The 17,045-nt window shown below is 36.6% G+C and overlaps 1 protein-coding gene and 1 pseudogene across 3 annotated transcripts in view; both read left to right on the top strand.

The window, feature by feature from the left end:
* PRCP (prolylcarboxypeptidase) overlaps positions 1-17,045 on the top strand; it is a 65,281-nt gene that overhangs the window by 35,819 nt on the left and 12,417 nt on the right. For all 3 annotated transcript variants that reach the window (XM_038568483.1, XM_038568484.1, XM_038568482.1), the window contains 4 exons: positions 1,747-1,848; positions 7,497-7,678; positions 7,908-8,065; positions 8,657-8,829. In XM_038568483.1, the coding sequence (XP_038424411.1) occupies positions 1,747-1,848; positions 7,497-7,678; positions 7,908-8,065; positions 8,657-8,829 (615 nt within the window). The remainder of the gene's footprint in view (positions 1-1,746; positions 1,849-7,496; positions 7,679-7,907; positions 8,066-8,656; positions 8,830-17,045) is intronic.
* LOC119877351 lies at positions 1,867-5,391 on the top strand (annotated as a pseudogene).

The raw sequence follows: 17,045 nt of genomic DNA on the forward strand, positions 1-17,045 counted from the left end.
CAAACACCCTGAAATAGATGTAGGCAAATAATCACTTATTATAATGTAAATCAGTTTTATTAAATTGCTTCCTTTCAAAACCTGAGGTCAGCTCCCCAGAGGTCTGGCTATTTTCATAGGTGTTCCTTACCTTTAAGAAGTTCATAGTCTGCTGGGGTAAGACACACATGTAAGCAAATACTACAACACAGTAATAGAGATCTGTGCCTAGCACAGTGCTGTTGAAAGGCAGGAGTGATCAGCAGTGCCAAAATGGCAGGCAGAGGAGGGCATGCTTAAGCTGGCTGTTATAGGATCTGCACATAAACAGCAGGGAATGGGCAAGGTGTTAAGAGAGAAAGTGAGGGTTAGTGAAACCATCACAGGTAACAGGTAAATTCTCCATCATTACATGCATACAGCTCTTTTAATTGTTCATTTACTGATCAAAATGAGGAAAACCTTTTAGAAGTTCTTAGTTGTTAGGGAACAGCAGTTCATTAAAAGACAAGTGTGCCCTAGGAATGATAAATAGTTTTAATCTATGCTAAATCTAAATTTAATCGATTGATGTTGACTGCCTAGAGTGCTTTGTCCAGAAGGATTCTGAGGGCATCACTTGAGGTAAGTGAAAAAAATGCAGTGACTGATTAATGACCAGCATTAAGTGTGGACATAAGGAGATCGAACAGCACTTGATAATTTTTTTTTTTTAATTTTTATTTATTTATGATAGTCACACACAGAGAGAGAGAGGCAGAGACATAGGCAGAGGGACAAGCAGGCTCCATGCACCGGGAGCCCGACATGGGATTCGATCCGGGGTCTCCAGGATCACGCCCTGGGCCAAAGGCAGGCGCTAAACCGCTGCGCCACCCAGGGTTCCCGCACTTGATAATTCTGCTGTGAAGTCAGACAGCCAGTGCTCGGATCTTGGCTCTGCCACTTTCTAGCTGTGTGACTGTCACAGGATATTTAAACTACTCTGCCTCGGTGTCCTTGTCTCTAAAATGGGGATAATAAAACTGCCTATCTCCTAGATTGTTGGCATAATTAAATGAATTAATATATATGAAGTATTTAGAACAGTGCCTGACACATTGCAAATACTCTCTTATTAGCTGTTGTTAGCTATTATGTATTTTCAAGTAAATAAGATTAATATAAAACCCAATGGAGTTCAGTATGCTTATTTATATTGTTTTTCTTTTATGTTGTAAATATTTACAAGTAGGAAGCTAACTTAAATATCCTCAGTTCTGGGCAGCCCTGGTGGTGTAGTGCTGCCTTCAGCCCAGGGTGTGATCCTGGAGACCCAGGATCAAGTCCCATGTCAGACTCCCTGCATGGAGCCTGCTTCTCCCTCTACCTGTGTCTCTGCCTCTCTCTCTCTCTCTCTCTCTCTGTCTGTCATGAATAAATAAATAAAATCTTAAAAAAAAAATATCCTCAGTTTTTTCCTAGCTGTTTGGTACACAGTGCAATTTGAAGACTATTTTCAACATAATATTGATTCCACAGGTAGAGTATTAGAATAAGGAGAGTTGGAATGACTGGTATTTGAGTGACTTGGGCTTATTTTTAATTGTTTCACTCTAATATAGTGTAAGATTGATGTGTATTTATCTGTAGAACAAATATAAATTGTGCAGCTTCTCAGAACTCTTTTGGTTTGGTTTAACGTTCATTTTATATGAGTTGCCAAAAGGTTCAATGACTTTTTTCACATCCTAATTTTTATCCTATGGATCTGTAAATGTTTCCTAGGGGTTCATGTGGGATGTGGCTGAGGAAATGAAGGCTATGTTGGTGTTTGCAGAACATCGATACTATGGAGAGTCCCTACCTTTTGGTAACAACTCATTCAAGGTGAGTACAGGCATACCTTGTTTATTGCACTTCATTATACTTCACAGATCATGTTTATTTGCAAACTGAAGGTTTGTAGCAACTCTGTGTTGAGCAAGTCAATCAGTGCCATTTTTCTAGCAGTATTTGCTTCCTTTGTGTCTCTGTCATTTTGTTAATACCTGTAATATGTTAAACTTTTTCATTATTATTGTATTCGTTATGGTGATTTGCGATCGGTCATCTCTTAGATGCTCACATAAGATGGCAAAGGTAATTGATAAGTAATGTATATGTTTTGACTGCTCCACCGACCAGCTATTCCCTCATCTCTTTCCCTCTCCTCAGGCCTCCTTATTCCCTGAGACACAAAAATATTGAAATTAGGCCAATTAATAATCCTACAATGGCCTCTAAGTGTTCCAATGAAAAGAAGAGTTGCACATCTCTCACTTTAAATAGTAAGCTAGAAATGATTAAGCTTAATGAAGAAGGCATGTTGAAAGCTGAGAGAGGCCAAAAGCAAGGCCTCTTGTGCCAGTCATTCAGCCAGGTTGTGAATGCAAAGGAAGACTTCTTGAAAGAAAATAAAGGTGCTACTCCAGTGAATATACAAATGACAAGAAAGTGAGACAGCATTATTGTTAATATTGGAGAAAGTTTGAATAGTCTGGATAGAAGATCAAATTAGCCACAATTTCCACAATTAGATCAATTTCCCTCGAGCCAAAGCCTAATCCAGAGCAAAGCCCTAACTCTCTTCAATTTGATGAAGGCTGAGGGAAGTGAGAAAGCTGCAGAAGAAAAGTCTAAAGCTAACAGAGGCTGATTAATGAGGTTTAAGGAAAGAAGCCATCTCCATAACATAAAAGTGCGAGGTGAAGCAGTTAAATGCTGATGTAGAAGCTGCAGCAAGTTATCTAGAAGATCTGAGATAATTCATGAAGGTGGTTACACTAAACAATAGATTTTCAATATAGACAAAACAGCTTTTTGTTAAAAGGGGATGCCATCTAGGAGTTTCATTGCTAGAGAGGAAAAGTCAATGCCTGGCTTCAAATCTTCAAAAGGATGGCCTGATTTTCTTGTTAGGGGTTAATGTAGCTTGTAACTTTAATTTGAAGCCAATGCATGTTTACCATCCCGAATATCCTAGAGCCTTATAGAATTTTACTTACAAAGTAGACTTTGTGCTATATAAATGGAAGAACAAAGCCTGGATGACTACACATCTGTTTACAACATGGTTTACTGAATATTTTAAGCCCACTGTTGAGACCTACTGCTCATGAAAGAAGTTCTTTGAAAATATTATTGCTCATTGACAATACACCTGGTCACCTATGAGCTCTGATGGAGATGTACAATAAGATGAATGTTGTTTTCATGTCTGCTAATACAGCATCCATTATGCAGCCAATGGATCAAGGAGTCATTTTGACTTTCAAATCTTATTTAAGAAATACATTTTGTAAGGCTATAGATGCCATAGAGAGTGGGTCCTCTGATCTGGGCAAAGTCAATTGAAAACCTAGAAAGGATTCAATCCTAGATACTGTGAAGAACATTCAGGATTCATGGGAAGGATTCAAAATATCAAAATTAACAGGAATTTGGAAGAAGTAGTTTCAAATCCTTGTGGATGCTGAGGGGTTAAAGACTTCAGTGGAGGATATAACAACATGGGACGCCTGGGTGGCTCAGCAATTGAGTGTCTGCCTTTGCCTCCAGAATTCCGGGATCAAGTCCCACATGGGGCTCCTGCATGGAAGCCTGCTTCTCCTCCCTCTGCCTTTGTCTCTGCCTCTCTCTGTGTCTCTCATGAATAAATAAATAAAAGCTTTAAAAAAAAAATGGATATAACAACAGATGTGATGAAAGCAGCAAGAGAACTAGAATTACAAGTGGAGCCTGAAGATGTGACTGAATAGCTCCAATGTCATGATAAAACTTGAATGGATGAAGAGTTGCTTCTCATGGATAAGCAAAAAAAGTGGTTTCAGGAGATGGAATCTACTGCTAGTGAAGATTCTGTGAAGATTGTTGAAATGACAACAATGAATGTAGAAAATTATATAAACTTAGTTGGTAAAACAGTTATAGGGTTTGAGAGGATTGATCAATTTTGAAAGAAATTCTGTGGGTAACGTGCTGTTGAACAGCATCACATGCTAAGAGAAAGCATATTCATGAAAGGAAGAATCAATCAATGTGGCAGGCTTCATTGTTGTTTTATTTTTAAGACTTTGCCACAGCCACCCTAGGCTTCAGCAACCACCACCCTGACCAGTCAGCGGCCATCAACATTTAGGCAGGATCCTCTACTGGTAAAAAGATAAAAGCTCAGAAAACTTACTGAAGGCTCAAATGATGGTTAGCATTTTTTATCAGTAAAGTACTTTTAAATTAAGGTATGTACATCTTTTTAGAAATAATACTAATGCACTTAATAGACTACAGTATAGTGTAAACATAACTTTTATGTACACTAGGAAACCAAAATAGTCATTGGACTCGCTTTATTGCGATATTCACTTTATTGCAGTGGTCTGGAAGTGAACCTGCAATATCTCTGAGGTATGCCTGTATACTTTTTATTTTTAAGTTTAAAAGGTTTTTGGGTTTTTTTTTTTTTTTTAAGTTTAAGATACTACTTGTTCTAATAACATGTCCCACTCTAAGAAATGATAGCTTTAACTTGAACAGCTTGAAATTTCAAAAATTTGTATTTAATCTTTTCTTTTTATATGCAATCAAACAGATTAAGCCTTTCTTAAACCATAATATTATCATTTCTAATGTTAATCAGTCTTTTAACTCCGTGTGATGAGGCTAGCCTTCACCAGCAAAATCTTAAGGAATGGCTGCAGAGACTATGGAGGGAACTTCTCATTGTTTCAAAAATGTCACTAAATAATTCTGCTTTATAAGTTATACACTTAAATTACTGGGTCTACCACAGAGAAAAATATAATGAGTACTCAAATATTTAATAAGGTATTTTTCAATATAGTAAGAATAAATTATCCCTGTTTTGGGAGTCCAACCGGCCACTTAGATTCCCTTGTGGCCTTTCCTGAGCTCACAAGGAGCTTTGGCCTTGACCATAGACTCTACCTAATAAAAAGGGTACTTTTTCCTTAACTAAGTCACTCATGTACTACCTTTGTGATTCTGGGTATATGAATTTGCCATCTGCACTATTACCTACATAATATTTTTCTCTAAACAACTAACTTTTCAAACTTTGTATTACCTTAACCAAGGGCTTTATGGACTAGGTATGTTTTTTTCTAAATTACATTAAAACAAGTATTAAATTTAAAAAGATTGTGTATTATCTAAGATCAGCTATCCTTTTGGGGAACTCTGAGTCAAAAGAACTTGGGGACAGTAATTTTCTAGGCTGCCTATTTTGAAAGGAGTTTTAATTTTTGTTCTCAAAGGCTTTATTAGCTCATGTTATAAATAAATAAAATAAATAAAAAGTCCTTGTGTTGTAAATGAAAGCAGAACAATTTGGTGATATGTGTGCCACATGGTGATACCGCATGGGAAACTCAATTCTTTAGTTTATTATTCTGCATAATTATCTGATTAGAGGAGTTGATGAGTTCTGAAACCATTGGAAAGTAGCTTATTGCAGGCAAAAACGTAATATCCTCTCCTAGATCCCTTTGATTCATACTTTGTTAGCAAAATGGAGCTAAGGGTTCTCTTTGATAACCTTCTTTCTCTTCATGTGCTCACAGATTTTGTCAGTAGCTTAGGAGATAATATTACAAATATGTGAGGATTAGAAAAAAATCACACTCAACCATATATGGTGCCATGAAAGCTGGAAGTAAAAGATTAGTGACAGACAGACAATGAGAAAGGAGGTAAGAGGTCAGAAAATCTGCATCTTGGATAAGGAGTAAGGTTAAAGGAGTAGGTGACATACATAGGAAAGAGGAAAGATGAGAACTATGTGATTTTTGAATGTGCCAAATGATGGACAAAGTCAAACAGAGTGGTGAGACCAAAGCATGAAGATCAAATAGGGTAGCCTAATAGGTATATAGCTGGACTATTTACCTATTGCTATGTAACAATTTACTTCAAACCTCAGTGACTTAAAACAGCGATTGACATTTATTGTCTCATAGTTCCTATGGGTAAGGAATTAAGAGTGGCTCAGCTAGGAGGTTCTTTTTCAAGGGGTCTCATGAGGTTGAGATGTCAGCTGGTGCTAATAGTTATCTGAAGGCCTGACTGCTGCCAGAGAACCCTCTCCACTATAAGGAGAATCCACATGAGTGACAAAATGTTGCAGGGTGTTAGCAAGAGGCTGCAGTTTGTCTCTTCCTAGGTTTCTCGAAAGCCTTACTTGAGTGGCCTCATGACAAAGTAGCTGGCTTTCCTCAAAATTAGTAATCCAACAGAGCAAGGTGGAAACTGCTTGTGATTATTATGACTTAACATTGGAAGCCACATATCACTTCTGACACATTTTGTTGGTTAGAACCAAGTTACTAAGTCCAGTCCAAGTTCAAAGAGAGAAGACTTAGACTTTTAAAGGAAATACTTTATTAGCCTCCTCAGCTTAGCAGGATTCTGAGTTCTACCTCTCTATGTTGAAGTGAAGCAATTATCTCTAGGCAGAGTTAGATGATCATGGAACTTTATGAGTATCCTTCTCTCAGGAATCAATGTTTTACGTTGCCTGTTTTCTAATGCTTGAATATAGTTGCTATATTGGTTTTTGTTTTTAACTCCAATTTTATAGTTGTTTACAACAAGGTAATTTCCAGTTGTTGGTATATCAGACATGATAATTATCTTTCTGATTAGGGAGAATGAGTTTTATTTTGATTGATGATTCTTTAATTTTTCACAGGATTCAATATACCTTTGTCTGTATGGTAGCCATACAGACATACTTTATTTATTTGAGAGAGAGAGAATGAGTGAAAGGGAGGAGCAGAGGCAGAGGGAGAAGCAGACTGCAGGCCGAGCTGGGAGCCTGACACAGGGCCTTGATCCTGGGACTCTGGAATCATGACCTGAGGCAAAGGTGGATGCTTAACTGACTGAGCCACCCAGGTGCCCCTAAATGTTTCAGGTTTTTTAAACTTTTATTTATTTATTTTTAAAGATTTTATTTATTTATTCATGAGAATACAGAGGGAGAGGCAGAGACATAGGCAGAGGAAGAAGCAGGCTTCCCTGCAAGGAGCCTGATGCAGGACTTGATCACAGGATCCTGGAATCATACCCTGAGCTGAAGGCAGATGCTCAACCACTGAGCCACCCAGGTGCCCCTGTTTCAAGTTTTATTAAAATAAAAATTATAATACAGCAATTGTCTGTTAAGCGGAGAGTTATATTCTATCACATTTGCTATTTTAAATGTTACAGTTTGTTTCTGTTGTTGCTACCTCAACAAGATCTTTGGTAAATAGCATTTTAATAAAAATTACATTGTTCGTCTCACAAATGTAAAATCATTTTTTAATGATTTGTTTAAATCAGCTTTGCTATTGTGTTGACGGGGTGTATTTTAACTCAATTGCCTAGATATTCTATTGGAGAAAAGCTTATCTGACTGGCTTTTTTCCTGGATCTATGCTATGCCTGAGCTGCTATTATGTGTACATTTATACGTGTTCTTTGTTACTTTTCTTTAGGATTCCAGACACTTGAATTATCTGACATCAGAACAAGCTCTGGCTGATTTTGCAATGTTAATCAAGCACTTGAAAAGAACAATCCCAGGAGCTAAAAATCAACCTGTCATTGCCATAGGGGGCTCTTACGGTGGCATGCTTGCAGCCTGGTTCAGGATGAAATATCCTCATATGGTGGTTGGGTAAATGCATTTATGTTGGACATGAGCACTTCTTAATGATTGTCAAGGCATACTTAGAAATTTTTTGGGGGGTAAAACATGTTCTGTTTACTGATATTTCTACTTTCTATCTCATTAACAACTTATTTCTCTCACCATTTTTATTCAATATCAGTTTTGATTTTAAAACTTGAATTCAGTGAGTTACATTTTTTTTCTTTTCTCCTTTCTTATTTTTCTCACCATTTAGAGCTCTTGCAGCCTCTGCCCCCATCTGGCAATTTGGTAATCTGGTATCTTGTGGTGTATTTATGGAGATTGTAACTACGGATTTTAAGAAAAGTGGCCCAAATTGTTCAGAAAGCATCCGTAGGTCCTGGGATGCTATTAATCGATATTCAAGAACAGGTAAGCTTCAATTAATAGAATAGATATCATGGAGTTATTTACCTTTCACTTGTTAATTTCAATACTTCTCAGTTTTTTTTTTTTAATTTAAGTAGAACATACAGAAAAGTACACAAATAAAATAGATCACTTGATGAAATTTCACAAGGGAAAATATAATCAGTATGGTATAATAGTATAATCATCATCTGGTATAATCAGGAACATTTATGTTTTGTGTCTGCTGTCTTTTGCTCAACATTATGTCATACATCCATTTGTTGTATTTAGTTGTGGTTTACACATTCTGAATGCTCTCTAATGTTCCATTTTATTTATTTACTTACTTATTTAAATAGTATCTTTGAAACGGAATAATTCATATAAATAATATCTTTGAAACGGAATAATTCATATAAATTCTGGCAAACTCCATCAGAATAGACAGCTTGTTTATCATGAGATTATGTAGGTGCTCTAAAAATATTTTATTAAATGTTGAAAAAGCATTCTTGGAGAAATGATATAGAAGATTGAATTTTTTAAAATACCAAATAAAACTTTCTGTCAGGGACTGCTTTTTAGATTCCAACAATGTGATTCTATTCTCAGGTGCTGGCTTGGGTTGGCTTTCTGAAGCCCTTCACTTATGTACCCCACTAACAAATACTCAGGATGTCCAGCATTTGAAAATTTGGATCTCTGAAACCTGGATAAATATGGCAATGGTGGACTACCCTTATGAGTCTGACTTTTTACAGCCTTTGCCTCCATGGCCTATCAAGGTAATAGGAAAATGTCCTGTCATCACTTTTAATATGGACTTGTCTCACTCTCTTTTTGTTTTTAGAAGGCATCTTTCCTTTTTTTAAAAAAATTTATATTCAAGTTAGTTAACGTATATTGTACTATTAGTGTCAGGGTTTTGTTTTTTAAATTGGTGCTTTCTGCTACTTTCAGCATCAGAGGAATCTCCAGTGACAAAGTATGATATGACTTTGGTATGACTAACCTGGGCAGAAATCCTTACTCACCTTGGACATCTTATCTAACTTTTCTTTTCTTTTTAAGATTTATTTATTTATTTTTTAGAGAGAAAGAACACAGTGGGGAGAGGGGGAGAGGGAAGAGGAGAGGCTCTCTTAAGCAGACCACACTGAGTGCTGAGCCCAATGCAGGGCTCATCTTAAGACCCTAAGATCACCACCTGAACCCAAACCAACAGTTCGCAGCTTAACCAACTGCACCACCCAGGCTCCCCTTACCCAGTTTTGCTGCATTAATTTCCTCTCATTTGAATAAAGGAGAAAAAATGTGTAGATTATAGAGTTGTTTGAATTAGAACTAAGACCAGTAGTTGCTGCTAATGGAATGATTACTATATGTCAAGTCCTGTGCTGTATACTTTGCATGGATAATTAATCTTTGTGATCTATGTGAGACACATAGACCTATGCTATATATGGTTAGTGTTTAATAAATGGCAACTGCTATCATAGTGCTATGATTCAGTCAACTGCTAATGTGTTCTAAGCGCTGCACATATCATAAAGAAGTGATAACTATGCAGCAAAGTGGAGTGGAAAGAGTACTGACTCTGAATCCTTGATCTACAACTACCATTTATCAGTCGTGTGATCTTGGGTGAGGCAGTCTTCTTCCAAACCTCAATGACTTGCTCTACAAAATGAGATCATGATATTTACATTCCCTATAGGGTTGTGCTGAAGATCAAATAAAATATTAGATGTGAAGAGACTCTGTAAAGTATAAAGATACGTTACACCATAAATGTTTAGGTTCTTTGCATGGCAAAATTCTTTATTGTGTATCCCCTTTTAAACATTCTTTTGTAAAGAACATTCATCTTACTTTTTTTTTTTTTTTTTAAGATTTTATTTATTTATTCATGAGAGACGTAGAGGGAGAGAAAGAGAGAGGCAGAGACACAGGCAGAGGGAAAAGCAGACTCCATGTAGGGAGCCTGATGTGGGACTCAATCCCAGAACTCCAGGATCACGCCCTGGGCCAAAGGCAGGCTCTAAACCACTGAGCCACCCAGGGATCCCCTCGTCTTACTTTTAAAATCAAAGTTTGGCCAACTTAATGGTTAAGTTTAGAGAATATAACTGATCTTACAGCTACAATAAGTGCCGGAAATGTAAATACACTTGATAATATGAGAACCAGTTTTCAAAAGCACTTTCAACTTAATACATTCTTTTTGAACTTAATATTAAATGAACATTTTGCTCAAAACTTTGTAACCCAAATGGAACAGAGTCATTTGCTATTCATCATCGAAAATATAGAATGACAAGTGGATGTCTTGCACATAGCAGGCCAGAGGTAAATGTGTATAGAATTAAATTGAATTTAATCAATACAGAATTATTTAAAAGAGCAGATTTCTTTCATGATAAGAAAACCTGGATCAAAGTAATGAGAAAAAACTAAATTTGAGCCAGTTAGCCTCCATATATGTCTTTGTGCTGATACCTTTATCTATATTATTTTACTGTTTACAGAATACTTTCATGTATGCTATCCCATTTAATCCCCACAATATGGGAAAAAGCTACAATGGAGAGGAAATTTATGGAGTTTTATGGAGAGGAAATTTAAACTCCGTGAAGAGTGGTGAAAGTGGAATTTGAACTTGGGTCTACCATTGTTCAGAGCCTCTGATCTTCTACCATATTGCCCTGGATTAGCAGAGGATTTGGCTGAAGTTTTGGGTGGATCTCTAGCCATATTGTGTCAACTATCAGATTTAACTGTATTCTTTGTACAAAGTGAGAATTATGTTTGGATTTTTATGCCCACTCGAAGAGCAAATGAGTTTGTCAGGTGATAAAAACATGGGGAATTCCCTTGTTATTTAGAATGAAGGTAGGCAAACTTTATTTGTAAAGGACTAGATAATAAATATTTTATGTTTTGTGGGCCACTCAGTTTCTGTTGCAGTTACCCAGTTCTGCAGTTATAGCAAGAAAATAGCCATAGACAAATATAAATCAATGAGGAAGACTGTGTCACAATAATACTTTATTTCTAAAATAGGCAATAGCCTGGATTTGGCATGCTGACCCCTGATTTAGAAAAAAGCCAGAAGAATACAGCTTTTTAGTGTTCATTTCTGTGTGATTTGGAACAAGGAACACTAACTTTGCTTTTCTCTCCATTTCTTTTACGTTCCTTTTGAGATATTTTGTTGTTGCATCTTAAATGTAAATAAATGTTCTATCCTTTCTCTCTCCTAAATATTCACTCAAAGTTAATTGAGTATATCTCAAATATTTGTCATCTGTTTTTGACTTAGCACAATCCTTCTTTTATCTTTTGTATATTTTACATTCTAAAAGTTTATTTTTCGGGCAAGATAACTTGTATTTTTGCCCGACAATCACCTTTTACATTTCTCTTCAGTTCTTTCTTACTGGCTTTATCCTTTCTTTTGGCATATTAAGGAGTTCTTAATTGCTTATAATATGATTCTGTTTCTTGCTTGTACCCCAACCAAAAGAAATCTCTTTGCCCCCTGCTTGAGGAATTTTCATTGCCTCTATTTCCAGTTTTATCCTATATGATTTCAGAGTTTTTCTACTACATGCCTCCCTCTCAAACTTTTAGCTTCAGATCACTTTCTTTCACTGTTCATTCTGTTTCTCCTTTCTTGACCTCCTCTCTGTTCTCTCAACCCACTAATCCCAGAAACACTACCCAGTTGGGGACCGCTCTTTCACTTGGATAGTTCCATTTAGCCAGGACTCCTCCTCCCTCTGATACACTTCCTCCTTTTTAAAGAGCTGACAAACAGCAGTCCTTTTCTAAGTCTGTAACTCAGGCTTAGGATAGTGAGATAATGTGTAACAGTTAGGTTATGAAAAAAAAGTAAGTGATTTCAATTCTGCCTGGACCTTGTACAGTTCTGAAGGATCCAGAGACAGTGATTGAATGCCTTTTCCATGTCAACTCCAGTATCATTCTTTTAATTTGTTTGTGAGCTTTGCACACTCGGAGTCCATTTGCTTTTGTTTACTGTTAACAGAAGCTGCAACATTCATGCAGAAATAATCATCGACTTGGCTGAGGGAATGCAGGGAAGAAGAGAAAAGGGAAATAGAAAAACCTCTCTGTCATTTGACTACTTTGTCAGCATTAAAAACTACCAGGTCTCTTCTCAGTTTAAAGAGCAGTTTTTAAGGATACTATAGAGGTTGTTTATTTTGAATAGGTTTTTAGCTGATAACTCACCAAATCTTTTGGCTTAGCCTTCTGAGCATGCAGATAGATACAGTGAAATAATAAGACATAAGATGGAAAATCTCTTCCGTTTGTCTTGGTGTTTGATAATGTATGCGACCTCTCTGGGTGGTTTAAGCGGTTTAGGTGCATTCTATGAAAAGAGAGCTTTTAATGACAAAACTAATGTGATTATCTGTGAGTGTGAGAGGGGTATTGAAGCCTTAGAGAAAGAAAATCTGTTAGAAAAGCTGAATGTATCTGCTTAATCCTTTCTCTAATGTGGATGGACCATACTTTCTGAGAGGAGGTTGGTCTTTTTTTTTTTTTTTTTTAACCCATCTTCTTTCTTTCCTTTTAAAAAAAATTTCTTTGCCCCCTTTATCTTTCTCTTATTCAAATGCTTATTTTTAAAGGTAAGGGGACACGTAAAGCTTTTAAACAAATCATTATCTTTACTTTCTGTAGTGTATGTGGGGTCAAAGGGCAGAATCTAAATATTTGGGTGCAAAAGTAATTAGTTTGGTACTAAAATTGGAATGTTCTATCTAGTTCTATACTCTTTAAAACCAGAATTATTTAAAAAAAAAAAAAAAAGAAAAAGAAAACCAGAATTATTAAAATGGACTTATAATGCTCTTTTTAAGTTTTTCCTGGGCATTCACCTTTGTTCTAGGAAATAGAAAGTAAATTAAGTATTTCATATGTTGATTGTTGAGCCTCATATTAATTACTCTATTTTACAGTTTTCTTTTTTTGTTACATATTTCAAAAGTTATGTGACTTTTATATTGCCACAGAATCCCTTTTATTAGAATTTTTACCTAAAATAAACTTAGAAAAATATAAAGATAGTTTAAGAATAAAAAATTTTGCTTAATAAGTTAAGCATAAGACTACAGGTATATTTAGGCACTGTTTGTGTTACTTTTCTCTAATACTACAACTTTGAAGTTGGGTATGTGTAGTGTTGGTTATTACAAATGGAAGCTCTAGAGTGAGTCTTGCATTTAATTAAATCCCAGCTCTGCCACTTCCTGGCTGTATAATTTTGGGCAAGTTTCTTAACCTCTCTGTGCTTTAGTTTCCTCATCTGCAAAGTGGGGATATAGTAATTATAATGCTTATTAGGTTCATAATGAGAATGTAATAGTGTATAGTAAGCACTAAATTGATACTAGTTATATGATATTAACAATAGCTATTATTGTTGTTATATAATAATAGAGGAACAGTGTTTTACCAGGACTTTGTGGCAAAAGTCTCGGTTTAGAACTTATATTTGTAGTTTTCAGACTGTTTATCACTAGCCAGACCTTGTCAAGGTTTTTTTTTTTTTTTTTTTTTTGCCTTTGTGATTTGGGGATGGCCATTGTATGTTTTCCCTGGGTCATTGTAGGGAAGGTACCTGACCTTAAGGGGTATTTAGTAGTTGTACTAGCAGCCTCAGTCCCGATACCCTCCTATCAGTGAATTTATGGCTTAAGTAGAAATGCCATACCTTGTGTAGAAATTGTTTAGAAGAAGCTAATTTGATTGTGTCCACAAAATGAATAGAAAATATAGTACAGAGGTACATGAGTGGTGAGTATTTTGAATGGAAGTAGTTGGCAACCCTAATTGTTAAACTATATAGAAATATGTAGAGATTGTGTTCTTTATGCTAGAGGATGATGCTTGGACTCACAGAACTTTTGCGTTAGACGGGAACTTTAGAAGCACTAAAATAATAAAATTCTCTTAGTAAATTTGTAAATATTTTACCAAAAAATTTTAAGTGATTTTTTTAAGGCCTTCTATTATCTAGTGTACCAGTAGAATTATAAATTGGTACTTTCTTTCTTCTGTCATCCTTGCTTGACAAGATGTAGCAAAGGCCTTAAAATTTTTTCTTTCCCAGGGCACCTGGGTTGTTCAGTTGGTTTAGCATCTGCCTTCAGCTCAGTTCATGCTCCTGAGGTCCCGAGATCAAGCTCCTCCTCCCAACTCCCTGCTTAGCAGAGTCTGCTTCGCCCTCTGCCCCTCCTCCACCTGTGTGTGCGCTCTCTCTCTCTCACTCTCGCTCTTACCCTCTCTCTCAAATAAAATCTTTTAAAAAATGTTTATTTACTTTGAATCAGTTATCTTAAGAAAACAATTAAGAGTATATGTTAAGATTTAGCCCCAAGGTTGTTTATTGTAGCCTTTTGTAGTATGAAAGATTAGGAATGATACAAATGAGGAATTGTAGGATTGCTTCAACTTTTCCTCAACTCCCCATCCTACTTGCTCCCCTCTGGATTTTCTCATGTTGATCATTGTCCTTCTTAGAGTGTGATGCTCAGAACTGAACCCAGTACTCCAAGGGAGCCCTGACCTCACAGAGGACAGTAGATCCAGGAGTTGCCTTAATCTGGACACAGAATCTCTATTAGCAGACGCCAAGTTTCTGACCATGATGTTCTCTCTGTGTAACTGGGGCTGCAGAAACCCAAGTATTGTCAGCCGGTGCCGGTCCCCAGCCATGCTTGTGTCTTTTAAGGAGTGACAGTAACTGCTGTTTGCAGAGATGGCTATTCATGGGGACTCCTTTTCTTTGCCTGACAGAGGCCTAGTGTTCTAGCTCTGAGAGGGGATCTGATGCCAGCATGTGAGTCACACTTAACTTGCTACTGTTCTTTTCCAGAGTTTTAAGCCACTTGTTTGTTATTGCTCGTCAGCACTCCCCGTTTCCTCCTGCCCAGCTTACATTGTCACCCCGCCTCATCTATCTAGCTGTGCTTGAACATAATGCTTTTCTATGCATCCCATGGATCCATTCCATAGTTTTATGTTGCAATTGGGAAGAGCAGAGTCCACTGTTAATGTCCACAGTAAAGAAGGAATGCTGATCAACTGTTGGGAATTAGTAGTTTAACAAATTCTGTGATTGGTCCTTAATTTCCATATTTTCTTGAGTATTTCTTAGGAACATTTTCTGAGAAAGGTGCTATGCAAATGTTAGGTATTTTTGACTTACCATGAATAATTGAAAGTTGTCAGAAAACACTGTTTTTTGCCTTTTTTTCTTCAGCTTACATTTTCTTACTTCTTTAGGTTTGATAGGCTTGCTCAATTCTGTTTCTTTATGTACACCTTTTCAGGTGTATCTTATTCTTATGACCTCTCTGTTACTTTTTAAGGATATATCCAAGTTCTTTGGACACCTTAATTTCTGACTTTTCTTTCACTCTAAAACTTACTGGGAGTAGTGCACACTCTGTCTCCCTTTTGGAAAGCCACATTGAGCATGTTAAAGGCTCTGAGGAATCCTGCAGTCAAGTAAATTGTTCACATTTGCAGATACAACATTTCTTAAAATTATTTGACTATGAAACTGTTTTTTCACAAAGTACAGAAATATTTTTGTGCTAAATGCGTTTGGGGAGGGGCATTGAATTTTCTCTGATTCATTTCTTCTGCCTTTTCACATTTCCTTTTTTTTTTTTTTTTTTTTCTAGAAAGGTGTTGCTGGAAACTGGTCCTAAGCAGAACTGTGATGGTTTGCTTTCTGCTGTTCACTTCCTTTCTCAGTGTCCTTCTTTCCTGAGTGGGAGCACGTCCCCAGCCCAGGCCTTGTGGCTTCTGCTGCCCAGAGTCTCTCCCTGAAGTAGGGTAACTAGACTCTTTCTTTCCTGGCTCTTTCTTCTCTGGACATCTCTCTCTCTCTCTCTCTCTCTCTCTTAATCAGAACTTGCCTGCTGTATACAATCTTTTCCATATGAGAGGAGAAAGGACCAAATCACTGACTTCATGTCAAGGTGTTAATAGAGGATGCAAACTTAATAAATGTGTTTTCCTTGCCATTGAGGCTATTTGCAGTTTTACAAGGAATGCTTTTTAAGTTGTGTAGCGTAATGGATAAGATGTATCTTTCAGAACTAGAGAGATCTGGAGTTGTATCTAGATCTTAACATTTACCAGCTGGATGACCTTAAATAAAGTGATTTAACCTAAGATTCGATTTCTCTGTGTAAAATAGTGGACAATAATATATCTGATAAGATTGTTTGAGGAATGTATGATATAATGATTGTAAACCCAGAACTTAGTAATTAGTAGCTATTGTTGTTTTTCTACTCTGATTCCATTGCCTGTGATTTTTCCCCAACATTTTATTGTGAAAATTTCAAATACAGAAACACTGAAATAATTGGACAGTGAACACCCATAAAAATACCACTTAAATTCTAGAAAAGCATTTTGCTATATTTGATTTAGCACATACATATTTGCCTAGCCATCCTTCTATCCTTCATTCCATTTTACCTTTTAAATGCATTTCAGTGAGTTGCAGACATTAGTGTACTTCTTCTTTATCATCATTAACTAGAGTTTATTATTTGTATGATTCTTTTTTTTTAAAGATTTTATTTAACTTATTTATTCATGAGAGACACGTAGAGAGAGAGAGAGAGAGAGAGATAGGCAGAGACATAGGCAGGGGAAAAAGCAGGCTCCATGCAGGGAGCCTGATGTGGAACTCGATCCCGGGACTCCAGGATCACACCCTCGGCTGAAGGCAGGCACTAAACCATTGAGCCACCCAGGGATCCCCTGTATGATTCTTTTTTTAATATAAAATTTATATACAGTTAATTAGACAAATTCCAGGTGGACTGTTTGTTGTATTACCCAGACCTCTGTGAAGATATTGAATATTTTTCTTCCCTTAAAAGTTCCCCACACCCCTGTCTAGTCATTCCTGCTTTACTCCCGACCCTGAGTATTGTGTGAT

The sequence above is a fragment of the Canis lupus genome, chromosome 21, assembly GCF_011100685.1.
Source record: "Canis lupus familiaris isolate Mischka breed German Shepherd chromosome 21, alternate assembly UU_Cfam_GSD_1.0, whole genome shotgun sequence".
Lineage (NCBI taxonomy): Eukaryota > Metazoa > Chordata > Mammalia > Carnivora > Canidae > Canis > Canis lupus.